Raw genomic sequence first — 17,215 nt, 5'->3', positions numbered from 1 at the left:
ACATTTGGTGCAAAGTCCACAGCCCCCTCCCATAGACCATGCTAATCTCTGTCTGGGGCTTCCTCCTTGAAACCAGCTGCCCCCACCCATGCTCTGCAGCTCACACCTTTTCCTTATCTGTCCGAGATCCCTAAGTCCTGCCTACACAGAGGTCTCTCCAGTCTTCCTTCTCTTCTTGGTTTATCTCACTCACCCTGACACCTTCAGGCTCCACCCAAAACAAAGTGAAGCAGATGTCATCATTCTTGACAGCACAGGGTGAAACTTGGGCTAGGCTGGCGGTGAAACTAGGGCTAGGCTGGCGATGAAACTAGGGCTAGGCTGGCGATGACACTTGGGCTAGGCTGGCGATGACACTTGGGCTAGGCTGGCGATGACACTTGGGCTAGGCTGGCAATGAAACTAGGTCTAGGCTGGCAATGAAACTAGGTCTAGGCTGGCAGTGAAACTTGGGCTAGGCTGGCGATGACACTTGGGCTAGGCTGGCAATGAAACTAGGTCTAGGCTGGCAGTGAAACTTGGGCTAGGCTGGCGATGACACTTGGGCTAGGCTGGCAATGAAACTAGGTCTAGGCTGGCAGTGAAACTTGGGCTAGGCTGGCGATGACACTTGGGCTAGGCTGGCAATGAAACTAGGGCTAGGCTGGCAATGAAACTTGGGCTAGGCTTGGCATATTGCACCGAAGCAAAGGCTTCTGGGGGAGAAGGGCAGAGCGGGGCTGCGCAGGGAGCTCTGTAGTCCAGGTGCCTGGTGGTGGACAAAGACCCCAGCTGGAGGTCGGATGCTTTGTAGAGATCAGAAATGGTTTCCAAGTGTCAACACCTGTGCTGTACACCATTGGCCTCCCCCCATAAAATGACTGAATGAATAAATATGATAAAATGAATAAATAGATAGAGGGAGGGAGAAAGTCAGCCGGCAGAGTGCCGGGCTTGCATGGCGCAGGCTCTCCCAGCCAGCCTCCAGTGTTGGCAGGTGCCCCGGCTTTCTCCCTTTCTCACCTGCATGTGAAACTCTCTCACATGTAGTAAACAAAGTCAGCCTTGCAGGGCCAGGTGGTGGTGCACCTGGTAGCGCTCACCCATTGCGGTGCACAAGGACCCGGGTTCAAGCCCTCGCTGTGCCCCACCTATGGGGGAAGCTTCACGAGCGGTGAAACAGTGCTGCAAGAGTCTCTCTTTCTCTCTCCATCTCCCCTTCCCTCTCAATTTCTCACTGTCTCTACCCAAAATAGATAAATAATTATAAAATAAACAAATCTTTGAAAAAGAGAAAAAAATCACAGTGAGGAAGAGCCAGCAGCTGGTACTGTCCCCCTGGTGTGTGTGGGGACACCTGGAGAGTGCGCTGGGGTGGGGCCGTGGGAACTGACAGGCAGGAGCAGCAGCTGAGCTGGTAGACGGACTGACCGGCCAGGTGGACGCAGTTTCAAGAGTAGAGGCAAGTCCGAGACTGTGCAAGTAGGCGCCAGTCAGCCGGGGACAGAGCAGAGCCTTTGTTGCTGGCTACTTACTCAGATTCCTGTCATTTCACTCTGCTTGTTAACCTGAGACCACATGTAATTAAGGATGTTTTCCCTCCATGTTGGCCCATCAGTGTTTGTGTGTCTGAAGCAGAAGCCAGGCGATGACTCACTGGTGGAAAGGAGCACCCTAGGATGTGCAGGGCCTGCACTGGAGAGCTGGGTGGCGAGCGCCCTAGGATGTGCAGGGCCTGCACTGGAGAGCTGGGTGGCGAGCGCCCTAGGATGTGCAGGGCCTGCACTGGAGAGCTGGGTGGCGAGCGCCCTGGGGTGTGCAGGGCCTGCACTGGAGAGCTGGGTGGCGAGCGCCCTGGGGTGTGCAGGGCCTGCACTGGAGAGCTGGGTGGCGGACAGTGCTGTGGTCTCCACCACCTGTCTGTCCGCCTTCTCCTAAATAAAAGATAAGGAAATGTGCGCAGGAGGCTGTTCCCTGGGGCCCTTACCCCACTCTCTATCCCCATGCTAAGAAATAACAGCAGTAGGGCTCGAGCGGTGGCTCACCCAAGTGAGCGCACACATTGCCATGTGCCACGACCTGGGTTCAAGTCCCTGGGCCCCCCCTTTATAAGTGGTGAAGCAGGGCTGCGGATGACTCTCTTCCTGTCTCCCTCTCTATCTCTCCCTTCCCTTTCAATTTCTCTCTGTCCTATCTAAGGAAAAAGAAATAACAATAATAGCAATAGCTACTACAGCAAAACTAATAATACAGGTATTGCAAGTACATCTGGAACTAGTTATCTGCAGGGTACAGTCTAGCACTTTTGGGCTAGAGGGAGGGAGGGGAAAAGCATAGCAACTTTAGTCCAGGGTCACACCTGGGTTCACACTCAGTAAAGCAGCTGGTCCTCAAGATACATTCTGAAATAGTGTGTGGCTGAGTAAGTACACTGCTTTCTACAGAAAACAGATGCAGCTAACAGGAGTCTGTCATGCAGCGTCCACGTGAACGAGGGCAGTTCCCCGAGTCTGTCATTCCATGTCCAGTATGCTTTGAAGTAAAAAGCTTGTCATCCCGTCGTGTAACAACTAAAGAGAAATGCAACTGGGTCAGGGCAACAGCCGCCGCTTGAATGAGTCCAGGACTCAGGTTTCTCCCCGTCTCCTCTCCTGCTGCTGGACAACTTTCTTCTCTCTCACTCATCCGCTCTTATCATTCTGCCCATCTAGATGTGACTGAGACCAGGTAAGAATATTACAATAGGGAGCCGGGCTGTAGCGCAGCGGTTAAGCGCAGGTGGCACAAAGCCGAGGACGGGCGTAAGGATCCCGGCTCGAGCCCCCGGCTCCCCACCTGCAGGAGTCGCTTCACAGGCGGTGAGGCAGGTCTGCAGGTGTCTGTCTTTCTCTCCCCCTCTCTGTCTTCCCCTCCTCTCTCCATTTCTCTCTGCCCTATCCAACAGCGACAGCAGCAATGACAACAACAATTAAACAACTAGGGCAACAACAACAAAAGAAACTGCTCATTTAGCACTCTGTGTGGACGCAGGCCCTCCAGCTGTCTGTGGCTGTCAGGCTGTCTTCCTAGTCCGGTCCTGCGTTCCTGGCTCTGCTGTACTGTGCCTCACCGCGCTGGCAGCTAAACGTCCGTGTTCTGTTCTCCCTTCCTTCCTTCCTTCCTTCCTTCCTTTCCTTGTTTCTTTCCCTGTGGCTTTCTTTTCAGCAGCTCCTGCGAGGCAGGCCTGGCCATGGATGGCACGTCTCTGATTTCGGTGTGCCTGCTACTGTTTCCCCCGCTCCTTCAGGATCACAGCCTTGCTGGGTAGAGTGGTCGCGGCGGGCAGTTTCTTTCTTTCTTTTTTTATTTATTTGTTTTATTTATTTTTTAACCAGAGCACTGTTCAGCTCTGGCTTATGGTGGTGCGGGGGAACTGGAGCCTCAGGCGTGAGGGTCTGTTTGCAGAACCGCTATGCTGTCTCCCCTCCGCGGAGGAGACACGCACACAGGCGCTCAAGCTGGCGAGTGGACTCGAACCCGGAGGCCGCGGACCTCGGGGAGGAAGGGGCATGTCCCCGGGCAGCGGGTGCGGGACGTGCCCAGCGGCATGGCGGGGCTTGCGGGCTGCCAGCGTCAGGGATGACCCTGCGCGGCCCGGCAGCATCGAGGCCAACACAGCGGGCAATGACGGGAGGGCTGGGCGCCGGCAGTGGACGGGAGGGCCGGGCGCCGGCAGTGGACGGGAGGGCCGGGCGCGGGCAGTGGACGGAGGGCCGGGCGCGGGCAGTGGACGGAGGGCCGGGCGCGGGCAGTGGGCGGGAGGCCGGGCGCGGGCAGTGGACGGGAGGGCCGGGCGCGGGCAGTGGGCGGGAGGGCCGGGCGCGGGCAGTGGGCGGGAGGGCCGGGCGCGGGCAGTGGGCGGGAGGGCCGGGCGCGGGCAGTGGACGGGAGGGCCGGGCGCGGGCAGTGGGCGGGAGGCCGGGCGCGGGCAGTGGACGGAGGGCCGGGCGCGGGCAGTGGGCGGGAGGCCGGGCGCGGGCAGTGGGCGGGAGGGCCGGGCGCGGGCAGTGGGCGGGAGGCCGGGCGCGGGCAGTGGACGGAGGGCCGGGCGCGGGCAGTGGACGGAGGGCCGGGCGCGGGCAGTGGACGGAGGGCCGGGCGCGGGCAGTGGGCGGAGGGCCGGGCGCGGGCAGTGGGCGGGAGGCCGGGCGCGGGCAGTGGACGGAGGGCCGGGCGCGGGCAGTGGGCGGAGGGCCGGGCGCGGGCAGTGGACGGAGGGCCGGGCGCGGGCAGTGGGCGGAGGGCCGGGCGCGGGCAGTGGGCGGGAGGCCGGGCGCGGGCAGTGGACGGAGGGCCGGGCGCGGGCAGTGGGCGGAGGGCCGGGCGCGGGCAGTGGGCGGGAGGCCGGGCGCGGGCAGTGGACGGAGGGCCGGGCGCGGGCAGTGGGCGGAGGGCCGGGCGCGGGCAGTGGGCGGGAGGCCGGGCGCGGGCAGTGGACGGAGGGCCGGGCGCGGGCAGTGGACGGAGGGCCGGGCGCGGGCAGTGGACGGAGGGCCGGGCGCGGGCAGTGGGCGGAGGGCCGGGCGCGGGCAGTGGGCGGAGGGCCGGGCGCGGGCAGTGGGCGGAGGGCCGGGCGCGGGCAATGGAGGGAGGGCCGGGCGCGGGCAATGGAGGGAGGGCCGGGCGCGGGCAGTGGACGGGAGGGCCGGGCGCGGCGTCCACACCACCCGCACGGAGCCGCCCCGCCCGCGGCCGCCGCTCGTCTTGGCCGCGGAGTGGCCCCGGGGCGGCGCCGACCCGCCAATCGGGAGGAGCGTGGAGCCGGGGGCGGGGCAATAGGAAGGGGCGTCCAATGAGGAGCCGGTCCGCGGGAGGCCGGGCTCTCCGCGTGTGGGCGGGGACGAGGCGTGGCCGGGCCAGTCAGAGGGCCGGCTGGGGGCGGCGGCCAATGAGAAGAGCGCTCGCGCGGCGGGGCGCAGGTTCCGGGCAGCTGAGGGCATGGCGGCCTCGCTCGGCGGCGACGGGGACCGGGACGCGGACGGCGGCTTCCTGTACTTCGCCTACGGGAGCAACCTGCTGACCCAGCGCGTCCGCCTGCGAAACCCCTCGGCCGCGTTCCGCTGCGTGGCCCGCCTGCCGGTCAGTGCCGCCTCCGGGTGTGGACAGTCGGGGCCGCGCGGCGAGCGGGCGGTGAGAGAGACAGACAGACAGACACAGACACAGACAGACAGACAGAGACACAGACACAGAGACAGGTAGAGACACAGACACAGACAGAGACAGACACAGAGACAGACAGAGAGACAGAGACACAGACACAGAGACAGAAAGAGACACAGACACAGACAGAGACAGACACAGAGACAGACAGAGAGACACAGACACAGAGACAGAAAGAGACACAGACAGAGACACAGACAGAGAGACAGACACAGAGACAGACAGAGAGACACAGAGACAGACAGAGAGACACAGACACAGAGACAGACAGAGAGACACAGACACAGAGACAGAAAGAGACACAGACAGAAACACAGACAGAGACACAGACAGCGCGGGCGGGTCAGACAGACAGAGACGCCCGCACCAGCTCTCCGGTTCAGGTTGCAGCCGCCAGCACAGCTCCGCCTCCTCATGTCCGGCTGACCCTCCAGGCCTGTCACGCGGGCTTGTCCACGGAGGGCGACCTGTGAGACCTCCGCCCTGTCCTGCTGTCTGCTGACCTCCGCCCTGTCCTGCTGTCTGCTGTCCTCCGCTCTGTCCTGCTGTCTGCTGTCCTCCGCCCTGTCCTGCTGTCTGCTGTCCTCCGCCCTGTCCTGCTGCCCTCCGCTCTGTCCTGCTGTCTGCTGACCTCCGCCCTGTCCTGCTGTCTGCTGTCCTCCGCCCTGTCCTGCTGTCTGCTGTCCTCCGCCCTGTCCTGCTGTCCTCCGCTCTGTCCTGCTGTCTGCTGACCTCCGCCCTGTCCTGCTGTCTGCTGACCTCCGCCCTGTCCTGCTGTCTGCTGTCCTCCGCCCTGTCCTGATGTCTGCTGTCCTCCGCTCTGTCCTGCTGTCTGCTGTCCTCCGCCCTGTCCTGCTGTCTGCTGTCCTCCGCTCTGTCCTGCTGTCTGCTGACCTCCGCCCTGTCCTGCTGTCTGCTGTCCTCCGCCCTGTCCTGCTGTCTGCTGTCCTCCGCTCTGTCCTGCTGTCTGCTGACCTCCGCCCTGTCCTGCTGTCTGCTGTCCTCCGCCCTGTCCTGCTGTCTGCTGTCCTCCGCTCTGTCCTGCTGTCTGCTGACCTCCGCCCTGTCCTGCTGTCTGCTGTCCTCCGCCCTGTCCTGCTGTCTGCTGTCCTCCGCCCTGTCCTGCTGTCCTCCGCTCTGTCCTGCTGTCTGCTGTCCTCCGCCGCCCTGTCCTGCTGTCTGCTGTCCTCCGCCCTGTCCTGCTGTCTGCTGTCCTCCGCCCTGTCCTGCTGTCTGCTGTCCTCCGCCCTGTCCTGCTGTCCTCCGCTCTGTCCTGCTGTCTGCTGTCCTCCGCCCTGTCCTGCTGTCCTCCGCTCTGTCCTGCTGTCTGCTGACCTCCGCCCTGTCCTGCTGTCTGCTGTCCTCCGCCCTGTCCTGCTGTCTGCTGTCCTCCGCTCTGTCCTGCTGTCTGCTGTCCTCCGCCCTGTCCTGCTGTCTGCTGTCCTCCGCCCTGTCCTGCTGTCTGCTGTCCTCCGCCCTGTCCTGCTGTCTGCTGCCCTCCGCTCTGTCCTGCTGTCTGCTGACCTCCGCTCTGTCCTGCTGTCCTCCGCCCTGTCCTGCTGTCTGCTGTCCTCCGCCCTGTCCTGATGTCTGCTGTCCTCCGCCCTGTCCTGCTGTCTGCTGTCCTCCGCCCTGTCCTGCTGTCTGCTGTCCTCCGCCCTGTCCTGCTGTCTGCTGTCCTCCGCCCTGTCCTGCTGTCTGCTGACCTCCGCCCTGTCCTGCTGTCTGCTGTCCTCCGCCCTGTCCTGCTGTCTGCTGTCCTCCGCCCTATCCTGCTGTCTGCTGACCTCCGCTCTGTCCTGCTGTCCTCCGCTCTGTCCTGCTGTCTGCTGTCCTCCGCCCTGTCCTGCTGTCTGCTGACCTCCGCCCTGTCCTGCTGTCTGCTGTCCTCCGCCCTATCCTGCTGTCTGCTGACCTCCGCTCTGTCCTGCTGTCCTCCGCTCTGTCCTGCTGTCTGCTGTCCTCCGCCCTGTCCTGCTGTCTGCTGACCTCCGCCCTGTCCTGCTGTCTGCTGACCTCCGCCCTGTCCTGCTGTCTGCTGTCCTCCGCCCTGTCCTGCTGTCTGCTGTCCTCCGCCCTGTCCTGCTGTCTGCTGTCCTCCGCCCTGTCCTGCTGTCTGCTGTCCTCCGCCCTGTCCTGCTGTCTGCTGTCCTCCGCCCTGTCCTGCTGTCTGCTGTCCTCCGCCCTGTCCTGCTGTCTGCTGTCCTCCGCCCTGTCCTGCTGTCTGCTGTCCTCCGCCCTGTCCTGCTGTCTGCTGTCCTCCGCCCTGTCCTGCTGTCTGCTGCCCTCCGCTCTGTCCTGCTGTCTGCTGACCTCCGCTCTGTCCTGCTGTCCTCCGCCCTGTCCTGCTGTCTGCTGTCCTCCGCCCTGTCCTGCTGTCTGCTGTCCTCCGCCCTGTCCTGCTGTCTGCTGTCCTCCGCCCTGTCCTGCTGTCTGCTGTCCTCCGCCCTGTCCTGATGTCTGCTGTCCTCCGCTCTGTCCTGCTGTCTGCTGTCCTCCGCCCTGTCCTGCTGTCTGCTGTCCTCCGCTCTGTCCTGCTGTCTGCTGTCCTCCGCCCTGTCCTGCTGTCTGCTGTCCTCCGCCCTGTCCTGCTGTCTGCTGTCCTCCACTCTGTCCTGCTGTCTGCTGACCTCCGCCCTGTCCTGCTGTCTGCTGTCCTCCGCCCTGTCCTGCTGTCTGCTGTCCTCCACTCTGTCCTGCTGTCTGCTGACCTCCGCCCTGTCCTGCTGTCTGCTGTCCTCCGCCCTGTCCTGCTGTCTGCTGTCCTCCGCCCTGTCCTGCTGTCTGCTGTCCTCCGCCCTGTCCTGCTGTCTGCTGTCCTCCACTCTGTCCTGCTGTCTGCTGACCTCCGCTCTGTCCTGCTGACCTCCGCCCTGTCCTGCTGTCTGCTGTCCTCCGCCCTGTCCTGCTGTCTGCTGTCCTCCGCTCTGTCCTGCTGTCTGCTGACCTCCGCCCTGTCCTGCTGTCTGCTGTCCTCCGCCCTGTCCTGCTGTCTGCTGTCCTCCACTCTGTCCTGCTGTCTGCTGTCCTCCGCTCTGTCCTGCTGTCTGCTGACCTCCGACCTGTCCTGCTGTCTGCTGAGACAGGCCGCCCAGTATTTTGAAATCCTCCTTATCTGTATTTAAACGTTTTTTGGTATGATCTTTATTGGACAGAGACAGAAATTGAGAGGGGGAGACAGAGAGACAGAGAGACACCTGCAGCCCTGCCTCACCATCATGAAGCTTTTCCCCTGCAGGTGGGGACCAGGGGTTCGAACCCAGGTCCATGTGCACCATGACGTGTGCACTCCACCAGGTGCGCCGTTGCCCGGCCCCGTCCTGCCCCGTTCTGCTCCTGACTGTCCCTCGTCGCAACTGCACCTGTGCCCGGCCCCTGCAGGCCGCTCTTAGCCGCCACTCTTCCCGCTCACCTGGAGCTGAAAGGCGGTGCTGCGACTCCCCGCCCTCCTGGGAGCTGTGGACACGCTGCGCTTCAGGTCACTGCCGACCATGGTTCTGCTGGTGTCCCCAGAGTCCTGGCCTGCAGACAGGGAGAGCTCGCTGTCGGAGCAGGCGGGAATGAAGGCGGGCAGGTGCAGGGCAGGTACACGGACAGAGTGACAGCCGCCTGGACGCCGCTGCTGAAGCGGACAGATCTGGACGCCGCTGAGAGGCACCGGCATCGCCGGGTCTGGACCCTGCGGCTGCTCACAGGCTCCTGGAGTTCTTCAAATCCGTGAAGCTGCACGTCCACCACCCACGGGGAGCGTCGGTTCTCCTTAGGCCCAAAGCCACCGATAGGCGTCCTGACTGACTAAGTCTTGCCACGTCCCAACTGCACGCATCTCGGAAATGTGGCTGAGGTTTTGATGTTCTGCCCCAGACCCAGAAGACAGGAAATTTCCCCACAGTGGGAAAGAAGTTCGGATGCTTTTAGCTGAGGCGAGGGGAAAAATGGCACCAGGCAAATGATTATTCAAACACAGGCATGGTGAATCTTAAAAAGGAAACTTGTGCTTTCTCTCAATTTTGCTGAGAGCCTAAAGCAGCTGTAATAAGTGAAGTTGGGGGCCAGGTGGTAGCGCGGCGGTTAGTTAAGCGCACAGAGTACAATGTGCACATAGCACGAAGCTCAAGGACCCACGCAAGATCCCGGATCGAGCCCCGGCCCCCCACCTGCAGGGGAGTCGCTTCACAGGCGGTGAAGCAGGTCTGCAGGTGTCTCTCTTTCTCTCCCCCTCTTTATCTTCCCCTCCTCTCTCAATCTCTCTCTGTCCCATCCAACAACAAAAATGGGAAAAAATATCCACTAGGAGCAGTGGATTTGCAGTGCAGGTACTGAACCCCAGTGATAACCCTGGAGGCAAAAAAAAACAACAAAAAGCAGAAGTTCGGGGCCCAGCAGTGGCACACCTAGTAGAGTGCACGCTTTGCTAAGAGCATGGACCTGGGTTCAACTCCCCAGTCCCCACCTACAGGGAGGAGGCTTCGTGAATGACAAAGTAGCTGTGGTGGTATGGCTCTCATTTCCTCTCCATCTCTGTCTTCACTTTCAATTTCTCTGTCCTATCAAATGCAAGAAATAAGAAGAGAAAAGCAAAGGCGAGGAGGAGGAAATGGCCCTGGGCAATGGTGTATTCCTCAAGAAGGTACTAAGTGTGGGCAGTGACCCTGAGGGGAGGCAGGAGGAGGAGTCGGGGTTGTGCTGCCTGAGACAGGCGGTGGTGGGAGTGTGTGGCCGGGGCACGCCTAACCCCACCATCTCTTCCTTAACAACTGGCCTTTTATACTTCTGTGGCTTTTGTGAATGACGGGAAGGGCGGCACACAAAAGCAGGAATAGTCACATGTACCAAAGACCCGAGCAGAGGACGCAGCTGGGTCCCCCCAGCCCGGGAAGGGCTGGAGCTTGGTGTGTGAAGAAGGTGAAGCGTGCAGACTCCCATCTAACAGGACCAAGAAGAACGCTGGGCTGGCCCTTATCTCCGGAGCAATGAAAGGATGAGCTGCACAGCCGGGGCAAACAGGAGCTCAGATGCACAGTTGTGTTGTGTTAGTGAATTAATAATGTTTACGGGTCAGTAAGATTTCTAGAGCTGGCTCCACAGCCCGCCCCCACCACAGTTCTGGGCCTTCCCTGTCCCCTCTGCCCCTCTCCCTCCCACGGTGACTTGCTCGCCTTTCAGCTCCTTGTACTGCATGTGAGTGAATCGTTCAGCGGCTGGTTCTCAGAGAAATACGGGTCCTTTTGTAACAGGTAGAAACTATAGCGACAGGAATACTTCAACACAAACACCAAATTAAAGAACCTCAAAATACTACATATGATGAGAGAGTACCACAAAAAGAAAGGGAGAGGAAACAAAAGAAAGAAGCTATTTCACCTCTTCTAAGTAAAAACACACCTATGCATGCCAGAACCAGGAGGCAGTTTTCAAAAATGAAAGCACGTGTTTGACAGCAATAGGAATATGAAACTGTTTCCAGGGGCCAGGCGCTGGTGCCCCTGGTTGAGCCACACATCACAGGGCGCAAAGACTCAGGTTCAAGCCCCCAGTCCCCACCTGCAGGTGGGAAGCTTCACAAGTGGTGAAACAGAGCTACAGTGTCTCTCTGCCTCTCTCCCTGCCTATCTTTGCCTCCTCTCTCAATTTCTGTGTCTTTATCCAGTAATAAAAACAAATAAAAAAATTTGAAGTTGTTTTTCCATATCAAAATGTTTCTCTATGGTAAGTTCACATACCTAATACATATCTCCCCCCTCTTTTTTTTTTTGGCCAGACCACTGCTCAGCTCTGGCTTGTAGTGGTCTGGGGACTGAACTTGAGACTTCAGGGCCTCAAGCATGAGAGTCTCTTTGCACAACCATTATGCTGTCTCCCTCAACTTGCACATTTCATTTTTTTAAATGTGAAGAAGTATAGTCATTGAGATTTGGATCCCTGTTTATGCTTTCTAGCTACTTACACATATTTTAATTGCATAGAATTGCATAGAGAGGAAATTCTTGGCTTGGGTATATACTAATCCTATCACTTTGGCTTCTTTTCTAGGATTTTAAACTTGACTTTGGCAACTCCAAAGGCAAAACAAGTGAGACTTGGCATGGAGGTATAGCCACCGTCTTTCAGAGTCCCGGGGATGAAGTGTGGGGAGTGGTGTGGACAATGGACAAAAGCAATCTGAGCTCTCTGGACAAGTAAGTGACTTCAGGTTTTAAGTTCAATAGTCACAGACTCAAAATTGTTCACATGCAAGGATTTGTAGATCTGCTTTGGCTTTGCAAAACCATAGACAGCAAACACATTTTTACACTCCTAGAGTTTACAGACGTGCACAATGTGAGACCGTGAAATGGCTTATTGGATAGAGAGTGCATTTCTCTACCATATGCAAGCTCCAGGCTTCAGCCTGTGGCTCCCACTACAGTGAAGGAGCTTAGCTGCTGTCCTCTCTGGTGTGTGTGTGTGTGTGTGTGTGTGCATGTGTGTGAGAGTGTGTGTGTGCGTGTGTGTGTATGTGTGAGCGTGTGCATGTGTGAGTGTGTGTGTATGAGTGTGTGTGCGCGTGTGTGTGTGCATGTGTGAGTGTGTGTGCATGTGTGTATGTGTGAGTGTGTGCATGTGTGTGTGAGTGTGTGTGCGTGTGTGTGCATGTGTGTGTGCGTGTGTGTGAGTGTGTGCGTGTGTGTGAGTGTGTGTGTGCGTGTGTGTATGTGTGAGCATGTGTGAGTGTGTGTGTATGAGTGTGTGTGTGTGCATGTGTGAGTGTGTGCATGTGTGTGTATATGTGTGTGCATGTGTGTGTGCGTGTGTGTGAGTGTGTGTGTGCATGTGTGTGAGTGTGTGCGTGTGTGTGTGAGTGTGTGCGTGTGTGTGTGTGCGTGTGTGTGTGTGAGTGTGTGTGTGTGAGTGTTGCAATATGTATTTACTGAAAGTAAACCCAGAAGATTGTATCTTCTGATTGAGATTTGGAGGGGTATTGGAGTTTTATTTACATTTCTTTTATCTAATTCTTACTGTAGGTTCATATTATGTGAAAGCAGTCACGTCAGTGTTACTGTTACATATTTTTATTGATTTCCAAAGCAGTTGTTCAGTTTTTATTGAAGTCAGTTCTTAATGTGGCAGTTGAATTAGGAAAATAAAGTATTAAATTATTTTAAAATCTTAGAAATGAAACAGGCTGGGGGTGTGGATCCACTACCAACACCTGTGCCCAGTGGAGAAGCAATGACAGAAGCCAGACTCCCACCTTCTGCTCCCCATAGAGAATTTGGGTCCAGACTCCCAGGGGGATAAAGAACAGAGAAGCTTCCAGTGGAGGGGATGGGACAGGGAACTCTGGTGGTGGGAACTGTGTGGCATTGTACCCCTGTGATCTTACAATCTTATTCATCATTATTAAATCACTAATAAGAAGTAAACAAATATAATACAGAAATAAAAATAAATAAACAAGAAATACTTTGGTACTTTTTATAAGCAGAACTCTCAAGGGTTATTTAATAGAGATTTTAATACAAAAAACATCAACAAAACAAAGCACAATACTTAGGCAGAGTAGACGGCCGGCCGTAGCAGATGCTGTGCCTCTCACGTGAAGAACACGCCACCCTCTCTGCTTCGCGCTGGAGAATATCTTCTTGCTTTCAGAGGATGTCGTTCTTTTAGTTCTGATTTTTCAGACTAGGAAGCAGTGTTTCTGGGTATAAAGATCAGCATGGCGATATAAGACATAGTGTTTTCAAATAAGAAAAGAGCAGAGACCTGCTACAAGTATAGCGGGCGTCAAGACTCTCACACTGAGTGTGGTAGCATTTATAATAGCTTCCAACTCCAAAAAATAAATATGTAGCAAGTATAAGCAGCAAGAGTTAAACTGTTACACCCACACCCTAGAGGAGCAGTGACTAGAGGAGCTTATGCAGTGAAGTGGTGTGACTGGAAGGTGACTGTTTTGTTTCCAGACAGGAAGGGGTTGAGAGCAGGACGTACGATCCGATACGAGTGACTGTCTACACTCAAGAAGGAGACGCCGTGACTTGTCGGAGTTATCAGATGAGACACTATGAGAGCGCTCCTCCCTCCCCTCAGTATAAAAAGGTATATGAAGAGCCGCCTGCAAAGCTTCCTGCAGATCCAGCTTCACTTTCTGTTGGCATGAAGATAGCTTAGTGGTTATGTAAATAGACTCTCGGAACTGGGACTCAGATCCCAGTTCAGTCCCCCGCACCACCATAAGCCAGAGCTGCGCAGTGCTCTGATATAAAGATAGAATGTAAAGGAAACTAAAATTATAAAGAGTATCTTGATTGTAAAGGCTTTTGTGTTTTCTGATTCTCCCTGATTACTTTTTGTTCAAAATGTTTTCTACTGCAATGACAATAGCACTCTAATTTACCTAGAGTATACATTTTAAGCTCTAACAATAGAATCATATTTTTAAAATCTATTAAAATCACAAGCTCTAGATAGGTGTTTTTTTTTCCTTAGAGTAGAAAATAACATGCCAGTATAGTTTAATTCTCTTAATATTTAATATTCACTCTTATAGTCTGTGTTTCTCTCACAAAACAGTATTTTATGAATTTGCTTTTATGAGGAAGATGTATTTTTTACTGCTGAGGTTTTTCTATTCCAAACAGAGAGAAAAGAGGCACACACCGCCTTCCAGAGTTAGGGAGGCCACTTCCGCAGGCACAGAGACACAGCGTGGGCCAGTGATCTCAGCCTCTTCAGAAACCAAAACACTTACGCCTCCTGAGTAGCCCCGCTCCTGGGTGCTAACCTGACAGTTTTCAAACAGAAACCTGGAGGAATTAGCCGCATAGGGACCTGGGGAGAACCTCTAGAAATAGTTGCACAGATCGCTCTGTATCTGGTTCAGAGTGGAATTCAGGGTTAAACCAGAGCTGTGCCCTCAACACTTCAGAAGATGTGAACAAAAGTGCTTCTCTTTAAAGGCCAAGCAAGTTCTATAAAATGCCATTGTCTTAGTATAGTATATGTAAAAATCACATTCTTCAGTAAAATGTATGTTCCATGAGGCTGCTTCATGTGGCTTTGGAAATTCACCTGAGAGGTGGTAAAGCGAGTAGAGTATTGAATTCCCTAACCTGAGACCCTGAATTTGGTCCCTTGCATTTGGCACTCATTACATGAGCCCAAGGGGGCTTTGCCCCTCCTGTTTCTTCCTCTTCCCTCTTTGCCTCCAGGATTAGCTCTGGGAATCCACTGCTCCTGGCCGCCGTTTTCCCCCCATCATTTTATTTGATTAGGTAGAAAGGAGTTGATAGAGGAAGAGGAGATAAAAAGGGAGAGAAAGAGAGACATCTGCAGGCTTGCTTCACCACTCGTGAAGTGTCCCCACTGCAGGTGGGAGCAGGGGCTTGAACCGGATTCTTGTGCATGGTGATATATACACTCTGCCAGGTGTACCACCACCCTGCTCCCCTCTCCTTTCTCTCTCTCTCTCTCTCTCCTTCTTTCCCTCCCTCCCTCTCCCTCCCTCCCTACCCCTTCTCATAAATATATTAACTGAAAAAAAAAGAGAAAATTCCGTACACCTTCATGCTCCATGTAAGAGGGACAATATATCATCTCCCTTGTTCAATCCCTATTTATTTATTTATTTGCCTCCAGGGTTACTGCTGGGGGCTCTGTGCCTGCACTAGGAATCCACTGCTCCTGGCGGCCATTTTTTTTCCATTTTGTTTCCCTTGTTACTGTTATTGTTGTTATTGCTATTGTGGTTGGATAGAACAGAGAGAAATCAAGAGAGAAGGGGAAGACAGAGAGGAGGAGAGAAAGACAGACACCTGTGGACCTGCTTCACCACCTGTGAAGCGACCCCCCTGCAGGTGGAGAGCCGGGGGCTTGAACTGGGAACCTTGCTCTGGTCCTTGTGTTTCATGCCATGTGCGCTTAACCCGCAGCACCACTGCCAGGCCCCCAATCCCTGTTTATTTCAACATTATCTGATAAAAAGTATTTCATACTTCAGTGCTGTACATAAGGATCTGATGGGCTAGATTATGATCCTAACTGAAACCATTTTGTTTATTTATTTTCACTATTTCTAGGTCATTTGCTTGGGTGCAAGAGAGAATAATTTGCCCCTGGATTATCAGAAGAAGTTAAATGCAATAGAACCCAACAACTTCAGAGGAAAACTGTCAGAAGAAATCGAAGATATCATTAAGAAAGCAGAATCAAAGCATCTTTAGGACACGCTAGAACATCTACGTACACTTTCTCTACCTGGGACATCAGGTGCTCTTAAAGCCTAGGACAGAGGTCTGGGAACCTCTGTGTCTGATATAATTTCAGCAGAGCACCGAAGGGGACTCTCTCCTGGCTGACTGTTTCACCCTTGGACACTGGGAGAGGAGCCAGCCTCACCCCGGGGGCAGGGGCAGGGGCGGGGGCGGGGGCGGGGGCAGGGGGCTGGCAGCAGTGGGTGTGACACTAATAGGAATACTCACTTTCTCCATTTTGTCTAAAGTATTTCCTGCTCTGTGACAGATGACAGACTTGCAGCTTCTTGATGGTGCTACTAAGTCACTGCTCTGGAATGTTTTCAGTAACTTTCACAAGAGCAAGACAATTGCAGATATAGTGGATAAGAAAGGGTTCTTGATTTATCAGGTAAATTAGTTACTGTCGTTCAGAGGAATAAATGTTATTTGTGGTTTAACCTATATGCCGTACTAAAATATCACATTGCGTTGTGTTAGGAAAAAACTCAGAACATCACACATGCTGGGTCTTTTCTAGGTTATATGCGGTTTATTACTGTCATTGCTCTTACTAGTCGTCATATTACTGCCAAGGTTATCGCTGGGGCTCACTGCCTGCACTACAAATCCACTGCTCCTGGCAGCCCCTTTTCCCTTCTTTTTTCCTTCTGTTTTGTTTGACAGGAGCAGTGAGAGGAGACAGACACCTGCAGAGCTGCTTCACCATTTGTGAAGTACCCCCTGCAGGTGGGGCGTGGGGGCTAGAACCCTGGTCCTTTGTGTGTGGTGACAGGTGTGCTTCACCAGGTGCACAGCACCCCCTGCCCTGCTATGTGCAGTTTATACTTGAGGATTATTGTGCAAACTCAAACTCTCACCCCCACCACTTTGTAGCTGAGACACTTTGAATGATAGAGTCTGTTCCTTAGTTTCCTTACCTTAGAGTGTGCACAGTCAAAACACCTATTATCTTTTTATTGTTTCAAGGATTAAGCATATGTAATGAGTTTAGAACAGAGCTGGCATATAAGAAGTATTAGCAATCACTGTTGTTCTTCTAAAAAAACATTCATTTATTTTATGTGAATGAGACAGTCACAGAGAAAGGCCAGAGCACTGGACACTGTGGCTGATGGTAAATCCTGAGACGGAACCTCAGAACATCGTTGGGTCTCCCCACCCCAGTTTCACTTGCACTGAAGAATTAGATTTGGGTAAGGCCATCCTTGGGATGGTATTAAGAAGAGTTAAGATTATGAAGGGAAAAAAAAGATTTCTGGAAGCTACAGTTTGATTTTTGGCTTATCAAGGAGTAGTCACTTCCTTACACTTATTTATTGGATAAACAGAAAAAGCCATGAATAAAGTAGCACTGCTCATCAGACTCCTGTCTCTGGCGTGCAGTGAGCTGAGCACAGGACGGGCTGTCGGCATGAGAGCTGGAAGCTTCAGGAGCTGACAGAAAAGGCCTGGCAGTGAAGAGGTCTGCAGGTGTCTCTGTGTCTCTCTCCCTCTCTGTCCCCCTTCCCTCTCAATTTCTCTGTGTCCTATGAAGTGAAAGAAAGAGAGAAGGAAAGAAAGAGAGATAGATTTGGTTTGTTGTCTTGAGGACAGTGGCCAGCCGAGTGTTCAGCTGCTGCTGCAGCTCTGTAGTGAGACCGCCGCAGACTGGTGGGCCACGCTTTCTGACCGCGACCCTTGCTGCTGCCAGGCCCTGCCCTCAATATGCTCTTGTTCGCCTGTTCTCAGTTCCACCCAGGACGCTGGGTCGGCCAGTAACCCCAAGTCCCGTGTTTATCAGGGTAGCATAGAAAACA

General features: G+C 54.9%; 2 protein-coding genes across 2 annotated transcripts; one reads left to right on the top strand and one right to left on the bottom strand.

Moving 5' to 3' along the window:
• Positions 1-3,428: 3,428 nt before the first annotated feature.
• LOC132539839 (uncharacterized) lies at positions 3,429-4,958 on the bottom strand. The gene has a single exon (XM_060195765.1). The coding sequence runs from the start codon at positions 4,956-4,958 to the stop codon at positions 3,429-3,431; it is 1,530 nt and encodes a 509-aa protein (XP_060051748.1).
• GGCT (gamma-glutamylcyclotransferase) lies at positions 4,857-15,413 on the top strand. The gene is made up of 4 exons (XM_007535399.3): positions 4,857-5,097; positions 11,212-11,357; positions 13,128-13,263; positions 15,243-15,413. The coding sequence occupies exons 1-4, from the start codon at positions 4,957-4,959 to the stop codon at positions 15,384-15,386; spliced, it is 567 nt and encodes a 188-aa protein (XP_007535461.1). The 5' UTR covers positions 4,857-4,956; the 3' UTR covers positions 15,387-15,413.
• Positions 15,414-17,215: the final 1,802 nt, after the last annotated feature.

The sequence above is a fragment of the Erinaceus europaeus genome, chromosome 8 (genome assembly GCF_950295315.1).
Source record: "Erinaceus europaeus chromosome 8, mEriEur2.1, whole genome shotgun sequence".
Classification (NCBI taxonomy): domain Eukaryota; kingdom Metazoa; phylum Chordata; class Mammalia; order Eulipotyphla; family Erinaceidae; genus Erinaceus; species Erinaceus europaeus.
The sequence above is the reverse complement of the archived record's forward strand: the minus strand, read 5'-3'. Positions and strand labels throughout refer to the sequence as shown.